The sequence below is a fragment of the Dendrobates tinctorius genome, unplaced genomic scaffold, assembly GCF_039654945.1.
Source record: "Dendrobates tinctorius isolate UK_male_01 unplaced genomic scaffold, ASM3965494v1 ptg000016l, whole genome shotgun sequence".
NCBI classification, from domain to species: domain Eukaryota; kingdom Metazoa; phylum Chordata; class Amphibia; order Anura; family Dendrobatidae; genus Dendrobates; species Dendrobates tinctorius.
In genome coordinates, this window is record NW_027361684.1 from 38,432,597 (window position 1) to 38,456,269 (window position 23,673).

At 43.0% G+C, this 23,673-nt stretch overlaps 1 protein-coding gene across 4 annotated transcripts in view; it reads left to right on the forward strand.

Moving 5' to 3' along the window:
• The window catches only part of DPH1 (diphthamide biosynthesis 1), a 421,815-nt gene that overhangs the window by 377,689 nt on the left and 20,453 nt on the right, over positions 1-23,673 (forward strand). For 3 of the 4 annotated variants that reach the window (XM_073565690.1, XM_073565689.1, XM_073565692.1), the window contains 4 exons: positions 6,262-6,362; positions 10,093-10,171; positions 13,610-13,744; positions 17,102-18,007. In XM_073565690.1, coding sequence (XP_073421791.1) covers positions 6,262-6,362; positions 10,093-10,171; positions 13,610-13,744; positions 17,102-17,194 — 408 coding nt within the window. In that variant the 3' untranslated portion in view covers positions 17,195-18,007. Of the gene's footprint in view, positions 1-6,261; positions 6,363-10,092; positions 10,172-13,609; positions 13,745-17,101; positions 18,008-23,673 lie in introns of those variants that run through there. The other variant, XM_073565691.1, reaches the window with a different exon arrangement.

Sequence of the window (23,673 nt, forward strand, 5' to 3'; positions counted from 1 at the left end):
GCAACCGCCAAAACCCAGTGATCGTTGAGCTCGCGGAGACTCTTCACTTATCCCAGAAGGCACTGGGAATATGCAAATGATCTCCTCAAGACTCTTCCCCTGGTTTTCCTCTTTTCAGCTGCAACCGCCAAAACCCAGTGATCGTTGAGCTCGCGGAGACTCTTCACTTATCCCAGAAGGCACTGGGAATATGCAAATGATCTCCTCAAGACTCTTCCCCTGGTTTTCCGATTTCCTCTTTTCAGCTGCAACCGCCAAAACCCAGTGATCGTTGAGCTCGCGGAGACTCTTCACTTATCCCAGAAGACACTGGGAATATGCAAATGATCTCCTCAAGACTCTTCCCCTGGTTTTCCGATTTCCTCTTTTCAGCTGCAACCGCCAAAACCCAGTGATCGTTGAGCTCGCGGAGACTCTTCACTTATCCCAGAAGGCACTGGGAATATGCAAATGATCTCCTCAAGACTCTTCCCCTGGTTTTCCGATTTCCTCTTTTCAGCTGCAACCGCCAAAACCCAGTGATCGTTGAGCTCGCGGAGACTCTTCACTTATCCCAGAAGGCACTGGGAATATGCAAATGATCTCCTCAAGACTCTTCCCCTGACGAAGGTACGCCGAAACGCGCGTCGGGGCTGGCACATCCTGGGGACAGAGGCAGCATAAAGGTATCCACACTGTGTTCACTTCTTTTATTTTTTATTTTACTATAAGCGCTGATTTACCGCATCACCTGTATCACCGCAGCACATCGCACTTTATGTGCGGCAGCTTATTAGTTTATTTATTTATTTTATTTATTATTAATTATTTCAGCACTTGGTCTTAAATATATGTGTATATATATATTTATACAGGGATTTTTTGTACACTTTTTTATTCACTATTTTTCAACACATTGCACTTTATTTGTGGTAATATATTTAATATATTTATTATTCATTATTAATTAATCTTTTTCATTGTATATTTATTTTAGTTTTATTTTACAATTTTTTTAATATATATATTTTTTTAATATATATATTTTTTTACACAGTTCTTTTTTGCTTGCACTTATCATTTATAGTTTTGCACTTGATATATATGTTTATATATTTATATATTATACATTTATTATACATTTTTGTTTTCACTAGATTTTGTATGATATTATTGTGGGTGCATTTTTACTAAGTATTTACAGCTGTCCCCTGGCTGTGCCTTCATTTTTGGCATTGACCTCCCCTTATTAATCTATTTTAATTATATATATAATGTATACATTTGTTTGTTAAATAATAAAATAAAGTAATTTTAATGATTGGACATTTTCCTCGGTTTTTCCGTTTGTTTTATCTTATTTGTCCGAGTTGTCTTTTTAATATTTTCCATGGGTGCATAACTATGATATTTAGGTGAATTTTATACTGCACTTTCCTTGAGTTATTTTATTTTAACTATGATGTTCCTAGATGCCTCGTCACGGCCGGAGGACTACATAAGCCTAAAGCAAGAAAAGGGAAAACTAACTGCCCCAGAGCAGACCCCAAAGGAATAGATAGCCCCCACACATGTATTGACGGTGAAACAAGATGAAGGCACAAATACAGGCAGGAAAATAGGCTGAGCAAATGATGGGGCCCAAACTAACTAGACAGGAAAGGAAAGGCAAGTCACTGCAACCTGCAAAAAACCCTACAAAAATAATGTCCAACACTTCTGATAGCAAAATTAACCCTGAAGTCACTAGACTTCTCCCACTATATCAGCACTCTGGAATATTCTGAGACAGAGCAAAAAGAGACCGAACTAGTAAGGGACAAAAAGCCAATTGGCAAAATACTGATAAATAAGAGTGGAAATTCAGCTCAGCCCCCAGCCGGGGCTGGCAGACCACACAAAAAACTGAATAGGCCAACAAAATCAAGTGTGAACATTAGCATAAAAACTTAGCTTTAGATGACTGGAACAGAGCTGAAAACCAAGAGCTGACAAGCCAGAAGGAATCACCAGCAACTGAATAGGGCGTCTGCTGTCTTAAATCCAATCTGAGAATCCTGAGATCCAATCATCATCCTCATTCTCAGGTGGCAGATCTCCACCGATCAAACCAGCCGCACCACCAGAGGGAGTTCAGAAGGGGAACTCACAACTGGTTAGAATGAACTCACAACACGTCCCCCTGTGTCACCACACTCACACCCCCGCCAATCACCAAGGGAAACACCACCCTCCAACCCCTTCCACCACGAGGTCTCCGCCTCCTAGGGTTGGCTAATGGCGAGGGTTGAGACTTGCCCCTACTCTCCTGCAGCACCTCTGCTGCTCTCACTAGAGAGGAAGGGGACGTTTGTAGAGAGACGGCAGAGACAGTAGCCCCTAGGCAGCAGCCCTCACATGACTGCTCCCAGCTGACTACTTCCCAAATCCGCCAATCTAAGACCGGATTGTGTTTTTTAGACCAAGGGGGGCCCAAAATGATAGGTACTGGCTTTCCCTCCAAGATGTAGTATGGCTGGGACACATCCTGATGTCCGCTATGCAGCTCAATGTCTTCTACGACTTGGTTTAACCCCCCCCCTGGCTCAGTGGGACAGAGTCAATGGCCTGGACGCTTATGGGTTTGTCCGGCGTCTCACCACTCAGACCATGAGACTGGACAAACTGAGCATCCACCAGACTGACTTCTGCTCCACTGTTAACGAGCACCGGTACGCCCTTAGGTACCTCGCCAATCATCACCTCCGCTGACAATAGTACCTTCTGAGGGCGAGGAGGAAATATACACTCCCAGGTAGTCTTCCTCCACACGTCCAGGGGAGCACGGCTTCTCTGACAGTACAGAAGTTTCGGCGTCAGTGCCAAGGACTAAATCATTAGTCTGCTCACTACAGGGACGTACCCCTTCACCGTGGGGAACACCAGGCAGCACCATGGGGACACCGATTCCACCCACCTGCCTGGGTACGTCCGCCTGTATAAGCAAGTGCTGCTCCCCCGCAGGGACTCCACGGCACATCCTCGCCTAAGCCGTATATGGACCCTCTAGTTTAGGCAGAGGATAGGCCTCAGACCCATAATTCCGCTGCAGGTGCTGCTGAAACACATCATTCAGCTCCTCACTCTCAGTGAGGGCCTGCAGCAACTGCTCACCGGTCTGCACTTGGCCCATGGCTCACCAGAGGAAAAAAAAAGAAGTTGTGGTTGGTGATAATGTGATGGTCAATGTGTGACTGGACACACCGCCTCCAGCAGGGTGAATTTCTATGGCACACGTGACCCTGGATACACCGCCTCCAGTAGGGCGAATTTAAATAATATAATGTGCAGCCGGATACACCGCCTCCAGCAGGCGAATTTCAGAATTACACATATAACTGGATACACTGCCTCCAGCAGGACGAATTTAAATAATAAGGGGAAACACCAGGGAAACTGATACAATGGAGGACCCTGCGATAGGGGACGTGGAGACCTCCTGCACTCCCCTGAGCCAGTCTCTATACTCCTAACAGTCCCTATACAGGCTCCGCACCTGTCGCCGAGCTGGAACCTAAGAACCCTAGCTCGCCCTGCACCTAGCCCTTTCTAATGAATTGGACGGTGCAGAAACTAATCCCACCACTGCACTAAAACACACATAAGGGAAGTCACAAACAGGGATAACACCACTTAGCTTTGCTCTGTTGCTCTTGCTCCCAGCAACAGAGTCCACCACCAGAATGCAGCTTTCCTCCAGAATCGCTGCTACTTCACCAAGCTTTGTCAGAGCTGCAAGGAACTCTCTCTAGCTCCGTCCACACCAGGACTCTGACTGAGCTGCCAGGAACTCTCTCTAGCTCCTTCCTCCACCAAGGATGGTTGGAAATGACCACTATCACCAACAGTGATTGCAACCACCTGACACTCTTTTATAGGTAAGAGCCAGCCATCACTCCTGCTTCATAATCACGTGCACTAACTAAAGTAACCAGAGTGCAATGACCCTAACGGCCACCGGGAGCAAAACTAGAACTGAAACTACCATAGTGCAATGACCCTAATGGCCACCGGGGGCAAAACTATCTTTAAGCACACATCTTAAGGAAAAAAAAAGGTTACTAGTGCTTTTATCTGTCATAATCCAACCTGGATCATGACAGCCGCTATCTGTCGGCACAAAGATGGCGGCGGTCTGATTGAAAGCGCACAGGGGTGAGAGAGACTGAGCACGGGGGAGACAGCTCAAACGGGAAAGCACATGCGGGGAGAGCACAGCACAGGAAGGAGATAGACAGCAGACAAGGGGGATAGCATATTGGGTAGACAGGTCAAAGAAGAGAGCACAGACGGGAGAAGTCAGCACATGGGGAAAGAGAGAATAGATAGGTGGGTGAGCACATGGGGGGAGAGATTCTCAAGGCTGCAAAGCCTGCCCCTTTCGTGACATTACCGCCCTTCGTTAATTTGAACAGTTCCAACTTGAATTCTTGCAGTCAATGTGGGTTAATTTCTTCCTTAACCCTTCCATTGTCATTTAGCAGACATTAGAGGAGTCAGCCAGACAGAAGGTGCTGTATGAGATTCATGAGAAAGAGGAAAATAGCTAATCTCATATGACACACCCATAGAAAAACAGCACCACACATGTCCACAGGCTGTATCTGGTATTGCAGCTTAGCTCCATTAACGTGCAATGCCACACACAACCAGAGGACAAGTAAGGCACTGTCTTTGGAAATTTTTTATTATTATTGATATATTTTTTTTCTAATTTTGAACTACCCATTAAGGTCTTGTAGTTTTGGTTCTGCACTGGCTGCATTTTTACCTATATCTCCAAGTGTTTATATATGATGTCATTTTTGGGTGCTGTACTGTACTGGTTCTCTCTGCCGACTTTCTGTCTTTTCTTTTGAATCTTTGTTTAGATATCCCATCATTTCTGCTTTATGACAACATTTACTGGACCAGATACAAAAAAGAAAGTCGTCTGTATCAATATCTCATCACATCTGTATCAATAGTCATCTATTTCTGGCCCAGTTCCATGAGAAAAAAAACAAATCATCGCCTGCATGCATAAGGCTCCACGTTGGATAGCCGGTTCCTCCTTCCGCTTAGCTGCAGCTGATGGGACACAGCTTTGGAAAGTCTTGTACTTTGGGACATTTTGGTTGTCACCTGTTTGAATAATATTTTTTTCGAGGATTTCTTCCATACTTTCTGTAGTTGAAAGTTGTAGTGTTAAGTGAGCAGAATGTAATGTGTGTGTCTGTAATTCTCCGTCTCTTTAGCAATGAGACTCTACTACCAGGGAACCCATGTGGACATTTTTAACTCAAAAAAGCAATGTATGAATTGTGCCCTATTTTGTCCAGGATTTGCTGCCTGCTTTTCTCGTCCTCGTGGCAAGGATGTGAACGTGGGATATAATCAGTTTCACTGTAAAGCTAAGATCACACTTCAGTTTTGACATTGCGTTTTAGGAACAAACAAATTGATTAATTTAAAGCAATTAATTCATTGCATATTGTAATTGATGGAGGGTCCCCCGGTGATTATTATGGGGTCTGTGTGGGGTCTGTTATGTGTCAGATTTTAGAACGGAAGCGAGATCGCATCATTCAGAACTTTTTCATCTGTTCTAATAACTGATACTTAACAGAACCCAAACGGACCCCGTAGTGATCAGTAGGGCCACACTGACTCTTATCTGGTTTTGCCATTTTTCTATTTGTCTGTAACTAAAGAGAGAACAAACAGAAGAGGTATAACCTTGTCCGAAAACCATATATCTCAGTCTGCGTACGAACCCGAATGTGACAGCCTGATATGTGCTTATTGAGACTGCTGTGTACCGGTCAGGAGACCTGCGGCCGTTCTGTACACGGACCGTGGTATACAGACGTCTGAGTTCAGCCTAATAGGGATGGTTCATATTGCCGCCTTCTGGGAAAATTCTGACCATTTTCCAAGGAACCCCTCTGAAGCCCTAGGTGGTATATTTTGTGTATATTCCTGTTTTACCCTACACCCTCCCTCTGGGGGCTCTGCCATATGTGGCTTCAATTAATACATGTATAAATAGATGGCTATTCCCACACACAAACACTTTTGAGCATTTCCTCGGCAGTTCCATGTGTACTTAGAGATGTTTTATTTCATCTTGTTATTCTCTAGCTCCTGACTTAATTAGTAGGGGGTTATTCACTGACGGCTCCGGCTTGGACGGCTGCCCTACCCCTAAATGCTCTGGTTTCTTTTTTTTGTCTAACACACTGTGGCTCTCTCTCCTCACAGCACCTGGAGTCACGTCTGCAGGCTCTCGGCTGTCGTTACGTGCGGCTTCTGCTGTCGGAAATCTTCCCTAATAAACTCAAGCTGTTCCCAGAGGTGGAAGCGTGAGTACAGAGTGCGGAGCTGTAAACACACACACTCGCAACGCGCAGCCCTCACTATGGGGGGATTAGGAGAGGGCATTATGGCAGCCTGGCACTACCACTTCACTACTGGCATTGGAAATACCCTGATATTTAAGGCTACATCTCTATATACATATTATAATGGCATCTGTTACATTAATCTGCTTTCTCTTCTGATAACGTGGCGTTATAAATTCCCTATATAGAAGGTCCAGAAGTGGACAGCTACTTAGGTCACTGTCCCAACTCATCATACCCAACGCCTGTTACTTAATGGTTAATGAAAAAGATATTTACCTTTAGGGAGGGTCCAAGTAACTTCCCTGCCTAAACCTTCACCCATGTCACATATCTATCTATCTACAGTATCTATCTATTTATCACATATCTATCTATCACATATCTATTTATCACATATCTACCTATTACCTATCTTATCGATCACATATCCACTTGTAACACCTGTATCTATCTATAACACATCTATACAGTGTGACTGTAAAGTCATGGTGCACTTTTGACCAGCCACTGGAAAGCAACAAAAACAATAGAAATGTGAAATCTGCTCCAAATAACAGAAAAACTCTCCCAGTTTCATACCTATCCAGTGCAGTTCTATGTGGGCTCCATTTGTTGCCCTACACACATCCAAACGATAGTGAAGTTCTTGCCACACACGGGTAAGGACGTCTGGGGTAAGAGAGTGAATAATGTGATTCTGTTTTTAGTGATTAATGACGTTGATGCGTTCAATGTACACATGTGCCTTCACATAACCCCAAAAGTAAATGTCTAAGGGCGTCCGATCCGGGGATCGTGGTATACTTCCCTGTGACTGGTCAAAAGTGCACCATGACTTTACAGACACACTGTATATCCATCCATCACATCTATCTATCTATCCCATATCGATCTATAACACATCTATCTATCGATCTTATTTATCACATATATATCTATCCATCCATCTATCCAGAGAAAAAATTGGAACAGCACACATATAAAAGTACTATGGGTGCAGGGCTTCTCAGCAAGGAGTCCCCTCTGTGCAAAAGAATATAAATTCATAAAAAAGAGGCAGCACTCCAGTATTTTTAAAAATACAAATGGTCTTGTATAGTCCTGGTGGTGTGGCGATGTTTCGGCTACAATGAGCCTTTCTCAAGGCTCATTGTAGCCGAAACGTCGCCACGCCACCAGGGCTATTAAAGACTGTAAGGTAGCGCCTATTGTTCATGTTGGGAGGCACTCACTCGGCAGCGAATTAATCACGTCACGCGAGGGTTGTTCACATAAATCAGTCAATCTGGTTTATTGTGCAGCATGAACCATATAGCAGCAACAGGCTTGCATCAGACCAAATGAAGATTCATAGTGAAGCACCGCTCCCTTAGCCCTGTGGTCACACAGGCTGTGCTTTGTCCAGCAACCAGGCTTTACAGTCTCAGTTAATTCCTCCTGACCGGGTTACCTCTTAGCTGCTTCTCAGTCCCGACGTCCCTTCCCTCCTGGGGACTGTCCCATACTCAGAGGCTATTACACACAGGCCACACATGGTCAGCGGCATCCACATGTGCGCTTCAGGAAGGTAGCCCACCTTCCAGCTCGACAGCCTTCCGAGACCTTTCCACAAGGACCAATCAGATCCAGGCACTCCCTCATGTGACCTACCCTGCTCACCTTATGGTCTGTAGCCACGCCCACCAGATCAAATGGCTATGACCTCATTGCAGGTCCTATATCAGACAACCATGCATACACACATATACAGGCTTACTATGGGCGTTTTTAGACACACGCCCCTGGGTGGTTTTGTAGGTGACTGGTCCCACCCGTCTCAACAGCCACCTGGAAGCTTCTCCCTGATACATTGTAACAAAAACCTCAGCAGTACCTCTGCTGATCAACACTCGTTCAAGCTTCCATCCCAGGACCACCCCCCCTGGGATACATAACGGTCATTTAGCATCCTGCCGTTGAACCTATCTCCATTACTAGAATGGATATGCGTGTGTGCATTACCCATACAGCGCCCTCTAGCTGACACAGTGGTCACTGCACCACAAGATCTTTTGTATTTTTAAAAATACTGGAGCACTGCCTCTTTTTTCTGAATTTATACCTATGTATCTTATTTATCACATATCTATGTCTCTCTCTTCCTGTCTATCTATTTATCTCTGTGTCTATATTTATGACCATAATATCTACCTATAGGTGACCAGTCAACATAAGTAATAAAAAAAGGTCGTCTGGGCTGGGATGGTAACAAAGAAGAAGATTGCCATCATACCTAGTGTATGGTACAACAGAGACCATCTCCTCGGCGGTCTTTTAGAGAGGGTTCACTGTCAGTCTGTGTGCGAATCTATCAATCCCTCTCTCCATCTCATGTATTGTCATATATATCTTTATTTCTTTATCAGTCTATGTATGTATCTTGCTTATATCCTTGAGACTAGATAGAGATCTATGTTATCTAATGTCAGTTGTTCAACAATCTTATTTTTATTTTTCCACTCTATTAATATGTTTGAGTTTATAAAACTTAGTTATCTGTGTTTCCATCTATTCCATCTATCTACAGTGTCTGTCAGTCCCGCAGTCTGTGTATCTGTGCTTGTGGCCAGCCATGTAATATAGTCAGACTTATACTGAAAGATCTAGGTATAGATACTGTAGGTATAGAGATATAGATGCCGTTGGTAAATCTATCTACAGAATCTATATCCAAACATTTCTTTGTACGAGTCTGTCAGTCTTTCTTCCTGTCTGTCTGTATCCATCTGTCTCTGTTATCAATCTATCTACACCATCTCCTTCCACCCTTGCCTATAAATCAGTGGCTCCGTCTCTGCACCTGTCTTGCATCCGTCCCTGGGACTAGCTACACGTTAGCCTACCCCGTGTCTGTCCTTGTCTTTCCATCTATTTGTCTGTCTCTCTCTCTCTATTTATAACTCCGTCTCTGACTTTCTTTCTACCATTTACTTCTGCTTGTCTGTCTAGAAGTCTGACAATTTCCTAATCATTCATTTTCTATTGGTGAGATGTAACTGAAACATATGAAGCGATTTGATGACATCCGTTCTTGTATTTTTTTTTTCTTCTTTAATGGACTAACTGCATCATCTCTCGAAAAGCTTTTAGGTGCAAACTATTTATAAAAATGATCAGAGATATGTATAAAAAAAAGTTCCTTTATTTCCAGTAAGAAAAATAGAACCAAACGCAAGGAAAGTAAGACAAAAAAAAAAACCTGCATCCCGGAAATGTCTTTAACTGTTTATATTTAACTAGAATGCGACCGTTAAGAGCATTAATGAGATGCCTATTATTTCTGACCTGATGAAAAGAAGAGGTTAGCTCCCGAAAGCTTGTTAAGAGAAAATGCAGGCAGTCCATTAAAAAAGTATCATAAACCACAAATGTGGTGGAACATCATCCTTCACCGGCCTGAGCTGGACGCTACATTAATTTATAAACAGAATACTTCATGGCCGGGTATAGAAGCCACACTAGCGTCTTTGCTTTTAACTAGTTTTAGATCTCACTTAGCTTAACCCTTTCAGGGCCTGGTGCGTCTGTAAGTCTCAGAAGCTTGAAGCACGGTGATCTCTCAGTAGATTCGTCCACTGACTACATTGTCCTAAAAACATGTTGCCATTTCCCATATGCTAACTGAAAGTTGTTTTCTTGTAACTTGCAGGTGGATACAGGTCGCCTGCCCAAGGCTTTCTATAGATTGGGGGACTGCCTTCCCCAAACCTTTGCTGACTCCATATGAAGTAAGCCCATGGATAATATAGCCTCAAACTGCATTGGATCAGATGCTTAAAGGGAATCTGTCAGCAGGTTTTAGCTAACTCATCTGAGAGCGGCATGATGTGGGCAAAGAGACCCTGAGTCCAACGATGTATCGCTTAGATTACTGAGCGCAGCCGTTCTTACAGAATCAGAGCTTTTAGATTTAGCGTGAAGCAGAGCTGAGAAAGCTAACCCCACCCACCAGGCACTGTATATACAATGTCTGTAGACAGTAAGGTGCCTAAGACAAGAGGAGGCTTGTCGGAACAGGAGGCACAAGCTGCTCTGAGCAATGATAAGCTACTGGTGCTAAAACAAGCAAACAGCACTGAGCTTCATAAGGGAGACATTGCTGATATCTGTGTTTTAACCCTTTGCTTGCTGTCTTCAGCTTACATAGCAACAACCTGCTGACCGATTCCCTTTAAAAATGGTATTCCAGTTCGACTCACTTCCGCGAGGACTAGCTAAATCATGTCTATTATATGCCTGCCTGATTTTGTGCCTCATCTGGGAGTATCATGCACCTGCCCTGGTTAGTAGGAAACACGTATGTGATATGTCAGTTGCGCACACAATTCTGCAGATCCCGCTCATCTCGCAATGAAGAAGTGAAGTCAACTTTGCTGACGTGTCTTATTTCATGTGCAACACAAGTATTTACCAAATCTGAAACCTCTTCTAGAATTTTGCAACTGGCAATGGATGTTCCTTCCCCCTTCAATAGAGTGTGTCCCTACAGATACAGCCTGGCAGTTGTCAATTTATACATTTCCAAGAGCAATAATGGAAGAACACAATAACTTTGTCCCATGGGAGATGATGTTCCTGGGTGATCCCAGGCTGTAAAAAGAGAAGTTACAGTGTCCTTTATTGGGCTTACTAATTGGGATGTCTGTCCCCCATCTCCTGTTCTAAGAACCCCCACATACATTTCTATACATAAATGTGGATAATCCTAGCCTCTCTTCAGTTAAACTGCACTTTTCTAAGCTGCTGACTTTTCGTTTAGTGCTCCCATAAAATATCTCCCGTTATAAAGTGAAGCAACGATATCTCTGCAAAGTGGTAAACCATTCACTCATGGAATATTTCATGAAATGTGTGCATCTATACTGCAGGAAAAGTGTCTTCCAAGAGCATCTTGTTGCCCAATTTCTATTGGCCATTTCTAATATTGATTATTTTGCAGTCTTATTTTCCCATCTTTGATTTTATCCTTGACTACGTTCTGGTTATGGTGGGGTATATTAGAAGGTTTGACTCTATTAGTATTACTATTATTGTTGTATTACGTGTTTATGTGCCTCTGGGGGTCCTGCTGTTTTCACAATGACTCGTTCCTTGAGAAATCACTGATGGGAGAGTCACAAGCCAGATACATAAAGCAAGGATTACATCCATCAGACTCATTCTTGGGATTCTGAGACCAATTGTCGGCTTCACAATGAGGACTTGATTACATGGCCCAATTCTGTAACTCAGACTCAGTCAGTAAAAATGACCCAGGAATAGGAGAAACCCTTGTTTTTGTGCATTGACAACATGTTGGGAACACTTTGGTGTTTCTAATGCTTGCTGCTCACATGCTACCAGCAAGAACATGACCCATCTGTTTATTGGGATGGAAATGTCAACCTACTGAAAACCTTGGCATTACCTTTATTTACAGATCTTGTGCCACTGACACATTTGACTAAGCCCCCTGTCGTTTTGGAATTCTGTAATAAAAGGCTGAACACTACCATGGCATAAAATTACGTTCTAGTAAGGCTTTTGGAATCTAAAAGGGTTCTCTGCTTAGGACACTCCCCTACTTGTTAGGATTCCTTGACATTCCTTGACAACAAGTTGGTCAAAAATGTCCCAAATTATAGCTTTTCAATATGTGTGAGAAAACCCTAAAATAAGAGTTAATTTCCCCTGTAGTGGTGCTGCCTTGAAAATGAAATAGTACAAAAGTACCTATGCCAAACCACGGGTTTGGACACATCCCCCAGAGTAAGGCTGTGTTGACACATTCGTGTGTGATGTTCCAGTGCTGTATGTTTTTCTTCTTGGACCTAACATGAACCCATAGGGCCTGATTCATCAAGACCACCATTGTTCACATTGGTATTGGTGAGAAAATGTGGCTCTTCACGGATGAGTGGCGTACATCTCTGTGTGCTCTTCACCACAAATCCATGCTGGATTGCTTGGTCATAAATTTAACGAGTGGAATTCGCTACACCACACATACCAAGAGTTACACTAAAATGCTGTGACTTTTCACAGCTTTTTATGCCAGAATATTTTTGATCCCTGCGCACATCACACATCCAGGGGACTCGAAGCATAGCCTATTCTTATCATCAGTTTTGAAAATCAAACTTTCCATTAACGACTTGGTGCAAATTGACTTACTGTACATCCGTGCTGGGGGCCACAAGTGTGAACGGGGCTCAGGAGCTGCGCTCTTGCAAAATGTGGTAGATTCCGCGTAAAGTAAAAACCGAAAGTGAGCAGCCAGGCGCAGCTCTCACTTCCTGTTGATCACTTATACGTCTGAAAGCGAGGACAGTGAAGCTGGCGTTGATTGGGCACAAGTGACATAGCAACCTCACGGGAGCACCAGGAACTCGAGTGCCAGCACCACTAGAACAGCGCTGGTAATGGAGGTGAGTATTAGCTATTTTATTTTAACGGGCCCAAATATGGGAAATGAGAAGGGGTTGTCCAAGTAGTGCACAACCCCTTTAAGTTTGTAAAAGCTGATAATACACTGATGAAAACAGTCCATTTGCATGGATGAAGGAAAAAATGGATAAGGATGTATGTAGAGTTTGGCTGGATTCACACATCTGATTTTCGTGGTCCGGATCAGCCATGGGTCACCTGATCCAAACTCTATGGCCTCTTGAGTTCTGGTCAGGAGACCAGTCCATAAATTGTATACTGCGAAATATGCATGTGTATATTCTGCCTAAAAATCTCTCTTTATAGTTTTCCTCTTAGTTCCAAAGATGAGGAACAGAGGACTCGCTTCCCCCTTCCCCTCTGTTAACTCAGGACTACCTAACAAGTCTTCCTGGCAGAAGACGTGGACTATCCAGTTCTTGTGACACTGGGAACTATGTCTGTCATTTAGTGCCTCTGATTGTGCATGCAACTGATCAGCATCACCTGGTGAAGATGATGACTTTACAGTCTTTGCTGTTGCGGAGATACATCTCCTGTGATGTAGTCAGCCATGGTGGATCCTGGTGGGGCACGCACTGCATTTATAATAGTCCAAGACAAAGGTCAGCAATGTAGCATGTCAGACTGGTGTAGATCATAATGCAGGACTTCTGGGGAATCAATGAAGAATCTAAACAATGTCCTTTTCTATTAGGACTGTTAGGATTGGTTTGATCGATATCTTGTGTGTTTTACAGGCCTGTGTAGCTCTTAAGGAAGCAGAATGGCAGAAGACGTATCCCATGGATTTCTATTCTCATCAGTCTTTGGGTCCTTGGACGGTGAACCATGAGTCTCATCGTCCTCCACGTGTGACAAGCAGACAAACGAGGGTGAGGGCTTCTATACATGACTAGGTGCTGCTCTCAACTGCCCTTGAGTGTAATAATATGAGCATTTTCTCATAGTTTTATTCAGATTGAAATTTTACTGTAGCACTTCATACACTTTTTGCCTTGTCTTTATATCCATTTTTTATTGAATACATACTTGTTTTATCTATTTCTGTCGCTCATTTATTTGTATATTTTGGGCTCTATGGGTTTGCGCTTACTTTGTAATCTCCCCCTGATTTTTTGTGCACCAACAGCACCACCTAGTGGTGTTCAATGTTACTTACTGCCTCTAGGCTGGAGTGGTAATAGAGCGCAGTCTGTGTTGGAGGCAGATTATGCCTGGATCTCACTTAAAGAGGCCTTAGAGTCAGTAATGTTTAAGCTCATGCTATATTTTATAATATAATAGCAGCTAATTATAGTGTAAGTTAAATGAAAGATTCTCAGTGCTAAGGAACCAAGAACCTGCATTTCCTTTAGTACGGAGAAGCAAAAGTAGTTTCTTAATGGATGTGCCGCGAGCCAGCAGGAGTCTTTACGTTAAAAGGGTAGAGGTCATTGTAAGATGGAGAGGATATCCATGCGGCTTCTGCTTGGAGCCAGTTAATGCTGCCCGTTCATCATTTCTCCTAGCACAGTTGTTGCCCATTTTAAGGTCTTTAAGTAGCATTTTATATTAGTGTTTTGCCCTTGTGTTTCTTTAATCATCTACAATGGAACTGCCGCACAATTAGGGATTGAGACAAATCGGGAAGAGAATAAAAGGGTGACTTCATAAAGTGAATACTAATGGTCCTCGGTTGTGTAGATACATTTACATTACGCCATTTTCTAGCATCTTTTGCAGATTATTAAGCTGAAATTAAAGGGATTGTCTGAACCTTGCTCAGGGTACTGGATATGTTAAATAGCAATCTCGGTCATACATGCCTATCGGCATCCGGCTGGATCCAGTGCAGGCTGCGCCATGGTCTGCATAGAGGCAGGAAGCGGTGGTGTCACCAATCACCAGACACGGGACCACTGCGACTTGTGATTTGGCTCAAGCGGTCAAGTAACTTTGAGGAGCAACACGCCATCACCAGACCACTGCAGCCAATCACAGGCTGCACCTGACCGGGGATTTGGTAAAACAGTGAGATCACCACTTCCTGTCTCTGCGCAGGCCATGGAGCAGCCTGCTCTGGATCCAGGTGGGTGCCACTAGGTGAGTATGACGGAGTTTAATTTTACGCATATCCCATCGAATTGACAAAGTTTTATTTTGCTCGGATAACCCCATTTAAAGTAGGGTTTAGTTTAGAATTTAGACAGTGATGTAATGTATTGTAAAGCGGAATCCTGCTATCAAAACGGTTTTCTGTATTCATATATCAAAAGTTAAGGCTTATCTGAAGTCGCATTGGAATCTAATGAAATCAATTATTGTACAATTTTATTGAGTGACGCCATAGAGATAATCCCCTTCAGTGACCATTGGGCCCTAACAGTGAATGATCCCATTCTTCCCCCTTACACTGAGCATTCTCTCCTGGTTCAGTAGTCACTTAAAAGGGACGTATATGTTCTGAGAGAAACACGAGAGATTTTTAAGGGTCACTCCACCATTCTCTTCTATAGGCTTGAGTCAGATGTCAAACTCTCCTTCCCGATCCCCTAGGGTGGACCATGTCCAATAAAAGGGTCTAATTTGATTTTCCCCAAGGCCCCCTTTTTTTCTGTGCAAAATGTTGTTGAGCAATGCACATATTGTAACTTGTATATATTATTACCCTTGTTCGTCGTTTAATATCAAAAAGCTATTAGTTATCACAGCGTCATTGTTCTTCTCCCTGTTGTGTCCATCACCAGCATCATAAGCCGTAGGGTTTTTTCTCTCTTTCTATCTATACCATCATTTCTCCATATCGTGTGCGGTGTGGCTTTCCTTGTTATCAGACATGTTTGTCTGCGCCAGTAATTGTACACTTTCCATACTGTTGTGTAACTGCCGATGTACAGAGTGAAATCACTTAGGAAACATAACAGTGTGCGCCTCGTGGAGATGTTTTCTCCCTTGCCGCTACCTAAATGGCAGACAGGAGTTCTTCTAGCTCATTTATTATGGTACAAAGCGGAAATTGCTGTACCTGGAGATAGTCAGTGGTACGCAAAGGTCACTGATCTAGCAGCTCCTGACATGGAAATTATACCCATTCATTAACTGCTTTGCGGATGAACATATTTCACAAATGGTTATCTGGCGAGAGTTTGTATTGTGACTTATAAATGGCAAACCCTGTTAATGCCTGACGGTTTACATAGTGCGTATGTATGTGCACCACCAATTTCCTGCCCAAAGTTCTTATCTATAAAGGCGCTACGTGTGAATCCAACCTAAGGGATCGTGTATTGAAGATCCAAATAAATCAGATTTATGTGCAGAATACCGAAAGCATAGTGAACAAAGTGCAAGTGCAATAGTAGTCAAACGGAAAATGCATTCAAAGTTATTGGCTGTAGGAGCCCAAATAAACCAGCCCTAATCACAATGCTAGTGCTGTACTAATGGGTACATAAAAAATGCACTCCTCCCTATATGATACAGCCACATGGATCCCACGTGAATGACTGACCCAAGGTAGCAAAAGAAAACAAGTTATAACAATAGAAGGTATATTGCCTATATCGAAATGCCACCAGGGGAAATAATGGATGCTGCTTCTCCCCACCTCGACGCTGTTGCCTTGCTGCTTCTTCATGCAGCTGTACACAATCTGTGTCTCCAATTTGTGAGGCCTGTTCCCCTGTCTTTTTAGTATGTTTTCTCTTATGTATTAATTTACTAAACTATATTTTTTTTTACTACTTGGCTGGAATCTCTTTATATCCAGTAGCATATCTACTTATCACTATGGATATTGGCTGCAAACATATTATTGACCCGTCAGAAAAGACAAACCACGGGGACAATTTGAGGGTCCAATTGTCTTATTGCTCTCCATGGCTTCCTCTTTGGTTTTGTATTTTTTCTTTTTGGGATTCACTGGGAACGCCCAACGTCAGAGGCACGATGCCGTGTGAATGCCCTTTACGGGCACAGGTTTGGCCTGTAATGCTGATTGCATTGGCTACAGGAGAATATTGGCAGCAATACCAGAATGCCTGTTCTGTCCTATATGCTGGCCATAGTCCGTACCCCATGGCACATAATGTATTACTTGTACTATGTGCCTCGCTTTCTATTCCCTGTTGTCCTACTTTTTCACGGTGGTGTGTTCGGTGTTGGCCATTTCCTCTCCACCCCACATCCCGTCTCTTCCTCAGCCTATCTTTGGTACACTGCCTCCGGTCTAACTTTTTCTTTATTTGTAGGGTTCTTTACCGAGAAAGGAGCCAACCGCGAACACGTGTATTAAGAAGGCAGATTGCCAATGTCGGGGAGAGGCACAGAGCCAAACTGAATGACTGTGGTGAACATTGTGATCCCCTTCGCACCCCTTGGACCTGTTTCTGTGCTGGTTATTGGACATACTGAAGTCATCTGCAAACTCCAGAAAGCAGGTGGCATGATAGAAAGTGACCCCGTGTGTTACGTCAGTTCAATAGACCTGGAAATCATCACTCATTTAATAGCTTTATAGACCCTCAAAGCATTTTCTATTAACCCATTCAAGTTATGAAGCTGATAAAGCTATGCTCCATTAGGTTTTGTTACATCGTCAAGTCCTGAAATATGCGCACCATAGACCGAAGGCAGGTTGCACCCAGCTGCACCCTCAGCTTCTATCTTGGGGTTTCTTGAGCCATGCAATGTCTGTTGCTAATTAAAATCATTGCTTAATAAGGGCTCGTCTGAGCTGCTCCCCCCTCCTACTGCCGTTGCCTGGGCGATGAGGAATCAGAACCCATGAAGCCCCCACTACTGGCACAGACTGCAGCATCCCCTCCTGTGAGAGCCAATCACCTCCTGCGTGGAGACCCACAGCAAGCAGCTCTGTAATGTCTATGTGATGGGATCACGGGCTTTAATGTTCCTTGGAAGGGGCCCAGCAATTACTGCGCCTGCAGCGTCTACCCTGGGAAGAGCTGAACTCGAGGGGTGTTACATTGATTGAAGTAAGAGAGTGAATAAACAACAAACAGCAGATGCAGAATAAAAAAAAAAGCTTGAAAAGGGTCACACTTCCAGTTATGTGAAGTTCCCAGCACTTCATCTTAACAATAAATGTAAAATATTAATTCTTTTCCCATAAAAACCTGAACTAAATTTGTCAAAAATTTGTGCTTACTGACTCGTTATTCTCTTTTCTACCTTGATGGCAAATCCAAGACACTGTGTGTGTGTGTATATGTATGACACTGTGTGTGTGTGTGTGTGTATATATGTATGACACTGTGTGTGTGTGTGTGTATATGTATGACACTGTGTGTGTGTGTGTGTATATGTATGACACTGTGTGTGTGTGTATATGTATGACACTGTGTGTGTGTGTATATGTATGACACTGTGTGTGTGTGTGTGTGTGTGTGTGTATATATGTATGACACTGTGTGTGTGTGTGTGTATATGTATGACACTGTGTGTGTGTGTGTGTGTGTGTGTATATGTATGACACTGTGTGTGTTCGGATATATATGTATGACACGGTGTGTGTGTTTGTATATGTATGACACTCTGTGTTTGTGTATATGTATGACACTGTGTGTTCGTATATGTATATATGTATGACACTGTGTATGTGACACTGTGTGTATACATGTATGACAGTGTGTGTGTGTGTATATATATATGTATGACACTGTGTGTGTGTATATATATGTATGACACTGTGTGTGTGTGTGTATATATATATATATATATATATATATATATATGTATGACACTGTGTGTGTGTATGTATGTATATATATATATATATATATATATATATATATACTGTATATATAGCGCTATTATATGTATTATAAAAATTATTTCAGAATAGTATTCTCACCCTTTATCTGATGTGTATACTGTTACGGTATCAGGCTCTTATATATTGTATGAGCAATGTCTTTACAGATCATCTTGCATATCTATTTGACGCTTACTTCACTTGAAAGGGTGAAATCTGCGGTTTCCGCAAGATAGGATACTGCATGTAAATTGCTGTAAATTTGTGGTGTGGTAGAAATAAAGGGAATCTGTCATGAGGAACTACCTCACTGTGCCATCAATATGGGGATGCAGGTCATAAGAAATTGAATAAAATAATACCTTGATATTTGCATTCCAATATCTTATTCCAGAGAAATACATATTTCTCCTAAGATGGAAATGAGCTGTTAAGATCTTTGGACGTGACACTGATCTCCCTGAGAATCTGCATCCAAAGCTTTATTTTAAATTAAAAGGTATGCTACCAGTGTGAGACACGTAATGAATGACAGCCTGCTCTCCTGATCTCACTGCAGAGCTGTGTGTAATTACAACTAACACGGCAGAGCTAAGCGTTGCCTCATTACAAATATTTGCAGCTGCAGCTCTACTCTCCTGCTGCCAGCTGTACTACCCTCCCCGCACACTGTCTGCCTGTGTGATCGAAGCTGAAGAAGTGCTGTTAGGCACAACTGTGCTTCAGACTTGACAGCACTATGAGAGAGCTACAACTGTAGATGTGTTTGTAATGAAACAAAGATCAGTTCTGCTGAGTGTGATTATAACTGTCATTACATGTCTCACATTGATAACTCCTTTCATTTAAAATCTACTTTGGAGGCAGGTTCTCAGGGACATTTATATCCATCCAGAGATCTTAACAGCTCATTTTCATACTACGAAAAAAAGGGCATTACTCTGGAATAAGACATCAGATCACAGATATCAAGGTATCATTTTATTCTAATTTCTATGACTTGCATACCCATTTAGATGACTTAAAAGGGTTGATCCTACTGACAGATTCCCTTTAAATGTAGTATGAAGAGTACATAGAAGGTCCATGATCTTTTAGGGTTGACATGCTATCCAATGTGGGGAAACCAAGAAGCAAAGTATAGATGGATATATCCAATTAGTATATGAAATTTATTTTTAAAGTGCTAGTCCAAAATTGTGCCCAGCTTGCTGCATTTAAGAAAATGTGTGCATTTTTCAACAAATTTTTGTGTTATTTTGCAACACCAAGAAGAAAATGTCATGGAATTATAGAAATCACAGTATCAATAGACATGTTAATGATGTGCAATGAAGAAAAAATGGATACAAAATTTTCAAAACATCTCAATTTATTCACTATTGTGTGGAGCGCCACACGCAGAGGTACCTGCTCTTACACCCCTTGTCTGCTATGATTGCATTTACTAATAGTTGCCTTAGGAATGTTCTGCCATGCTGAATCCACTTGGGCATGCAAAGTATTAAGATTCACTGCTACCAGCTCCCTTTACAATTGTTGCCAATGAGCTCCTAGATGTGCTCAATGGGAGACAAGTCCAGAGACGCTGAAGGCCATGGTAGAATGTTCAGGCCACTTGTGCTGGTAATCACAGTAGCACAAGCAGCAATGTGCAGCCTGGTATTGAAAATAATGAAAAACAACTCCTAGGACACTTTGGGGGAAATGGCCTTACCAATGGATCTATGTCTGATCCATTCTGTTCTGCAAGTGAATTTGGACATCAAATACGAAGCCTAACGCATTAAATGATGTGTACACAAACTGTTGGCACTTACACAACATTATGAGCCAGACGTCCAGCTACAGGTGTTCCATTGACCTCATGTCACCACTCTCAAAGACTATCATGGAGCAAAGCAAGTTGCTAATATAGGCTGGAATGGAACTCTATCCAATTCAGTGATGAGTCCCGTTTTTCTATTGGACCCAATGGGAGCCGAAGATTGGTCAGCAACAATATGAACAGGCCTTCACGATCAAATGTCACTATGGTCTTACTCCTGGGATTATAATGTGAGGTGGCATAACGTATTTTTTGGACTATAAGACGCACCGGACCATAAGACGCACCCCATATTTTCGAAAAGAAAATAGGGAAAAAATGTGTCAAATGGGGATCCGTCCTGCAGTCCGAATTCAGCTTACCGGTGGGGTAACAGGGGTTGGCTGGTGCGGTGGCCTCTGGGAAATCCCATCCCAGGCTGGTGTGGCAGTGGTGCTCTGTGTTGCATCGGCACTCTGTGCTGGGGCGGCGGCGGCGGCTCTCTATGCTGCGTGGGGGGCTCCGCTGGCATTTTGTCAAAGCCCGAATGCCCCCGCAGCTCCATTTCTGCAATGCTGTGGCCTCCGGGAAAATGTCGGCCCAAGATCTGAATCTGAGCATGCGCCGCCTCATCGGCCATTTTTCTGGTGGCCACTGCATCGCAGCAATGGAGCTCCAGGGGCCACCGGGCCGACAAAATGCCGGCGGAGCCCCCCACGCAGCACAGAGCACTGCTGCTGCAGGTGCAGCATTTGTAAGTATATTCCGACTATAAGACGCACCCCCATTTTCCCCCAACTTGGCGTTACATTGATATAGTAATGGAACAAGTGGCACAGCCAGTTCCCCAAAGGATTATATTTGTGTTATTGTGAACAGCCGGAGTGGCCTAAATGTATTACCATGGCTTGTAACGTCTATGAAATTTTCTGCAGTGAAGCTCATCCAGGACGTCATTGGTCAGGATTTGTACATTTCTATGTTGAGTATATGTGTTTGTCTGTGTATATGTATTTGTATTATATATACATATTTGTATGGCAGGAGAAGTGAATTTTTCTACGTTTGAGAATTACAATTTATAGTTTCATTAAATGCTTTTATCTGATGAGGCAAGAGAGAAAATGTTGTGTTTTGCAGATAATCATCAGTGGATGCTGGATTATCTTTTCTAAAATCATCCATCTGATCACACATTACTTGTAAACAAACCACCTGCAAACTTCGTGACACGGTAATTAATGGTTTGTGCTTCTCCGCAGACTAGAATCAAGACAGAGTACCATTACTCAGGCAGCGTTATTTGGCATATGCAGTAGGCACTTTGATCTATCATGGACTTAACCAGAGGTATAATTACAATTTATGTGGCACCGTTTGCCTATTATACACAATGGACGATTAAAAACCAGTCAGACCGTAATATGAAAAATTGTCATTAAGGCTGTGTGCCCACGATGCGATTTTTAAGCGTTTTTGCTGCGATTTTCAGCGCGAAAACGCAGCGAAAATGTTTAAAAATCTTGTACAGAACGCACTCCATGCATTCCTATGGCATTCTGCACATGCTGTGCTAATGCTGCGCTTTTTTCTGCGGCGGAATCGCATCACGGAAAAAATCGCAGCATACTCATTCTTTTGTGTGAAATCGCAAAGAATTGCCGCGATTCCGCACCCATAGGAATGCATGAGAATCGCTTACTTCCCGCATGTGGCTATGCCCACCATGCCGGAAGTTAAGCGTCTCATGTGCGGTCGGTACCCACGGTGTGGAGGAGAGGAGACTGTCCTCCAGGCCCTGGGTACCATACCCCTGTAAAAAAAAAGAATAAAAAAATCGGGGTATATTTACCTTCCGACGTCCCGCGCTGCATTCCCGGCCTAAGCGTTCCCAGTAATGCCTTGCGGCACGGTCCTGTGATGACGTAGTCTCGCGTTACTCTAGCGGTCTCGTGAGATCGCTATACCAACGCGAGACAACGTCATCACAGGTCTCGCAAGGCATTACTGGGAACCCTGAGGCCCGGGATGGCAGCGCGGGACGCCGGAAGGTAAATATACTCCGATTTTTTATTTTTTCATTATTTTTTTACATTCTTTCTTTTACTATTGATGACGCATAGGCGGCCTCAATAGTAAAACCCTGGTCACACTTGTCAAACACTATGTTTGACGAGTGTGACCAACCTGTCAATAACTTTCCAAGCGATGCTTCAAATCGCTTGGAAAGTGCTTGAATATCGCATGCGAAAATCGCGGCAAAATCGCGCTGAAAAAACGCGCGATTTCTGGGAAGGAGTCCGGTTTTTAGTGTCCGGATTAAAACGCTACGTGGGCACATAGCCTTAAAGATAGAGTGAATATTTTTCTTGGACAGGGAAAACAAGTAAGAAGATGTGACATCATACAGCAATAATGTTTTCTGATTTACAAATTTAAGGACCTCATTAGGACACTCTGAATTAATTGTGGGGATATTTTATATTTATTTGGGACCACCATCTGTTAGCCAGGGAGACGCTACAAACATCTCTGTTTTGAAGAACCATCATGTTCACACCCAGACCAACCGTTTCAACAAAGAATGTTTTTCCCCATGGTGGTGCTGCTGGGGAGCGTAACACTTGCTAGAAGGCCCCCTACAGATTACAGCAAACGTCAGACCTCTGTGATTGCAAACAAAGGTTTCTGCATCAAATATTAAGTTCTGTTTTTCTATTGTGTTAAATACTTACAGGTGCTTCTCACAAAATTAGAATATGATCTAAAAGTTAATTTATTTCAGTTCTTCAATACAAAAAGTGAAACTCATTATATAGAGTCATAACAAACAGAGTGATCTATTCCAAGTGTTTATTTCTGTTAATGTTGATGATTATGGCTTGCAGCCAATGAAAACCCAAAAGTCATTATCTCAGTAAATTAGAGAATAATTAATAAATAACACCTACAAAAGGCTTCCTAATTTTTATAAAGGTCCCTCAAGGCCCCTTTACATTTAGCGATGCACCAGCGATCCCAACCACGATATGACCCGGTCAGGGTCGCTGGTGCATCGCTAAATGGTCGCTAGTGAGCTGCCAAACAGGCAGATCTCACTAGCGATGCAGCAGTGGTCGGCGGTCGCACTTACCTTTCAGACGCGGCAAGGGTGTCCGTCTTCCGCCCACGTCCATGGAGTCGCTCGTCGGCACCAGCAGGAAGCCGACGATGAGAAATGGACCATCCCGTTCTCGCGCGAT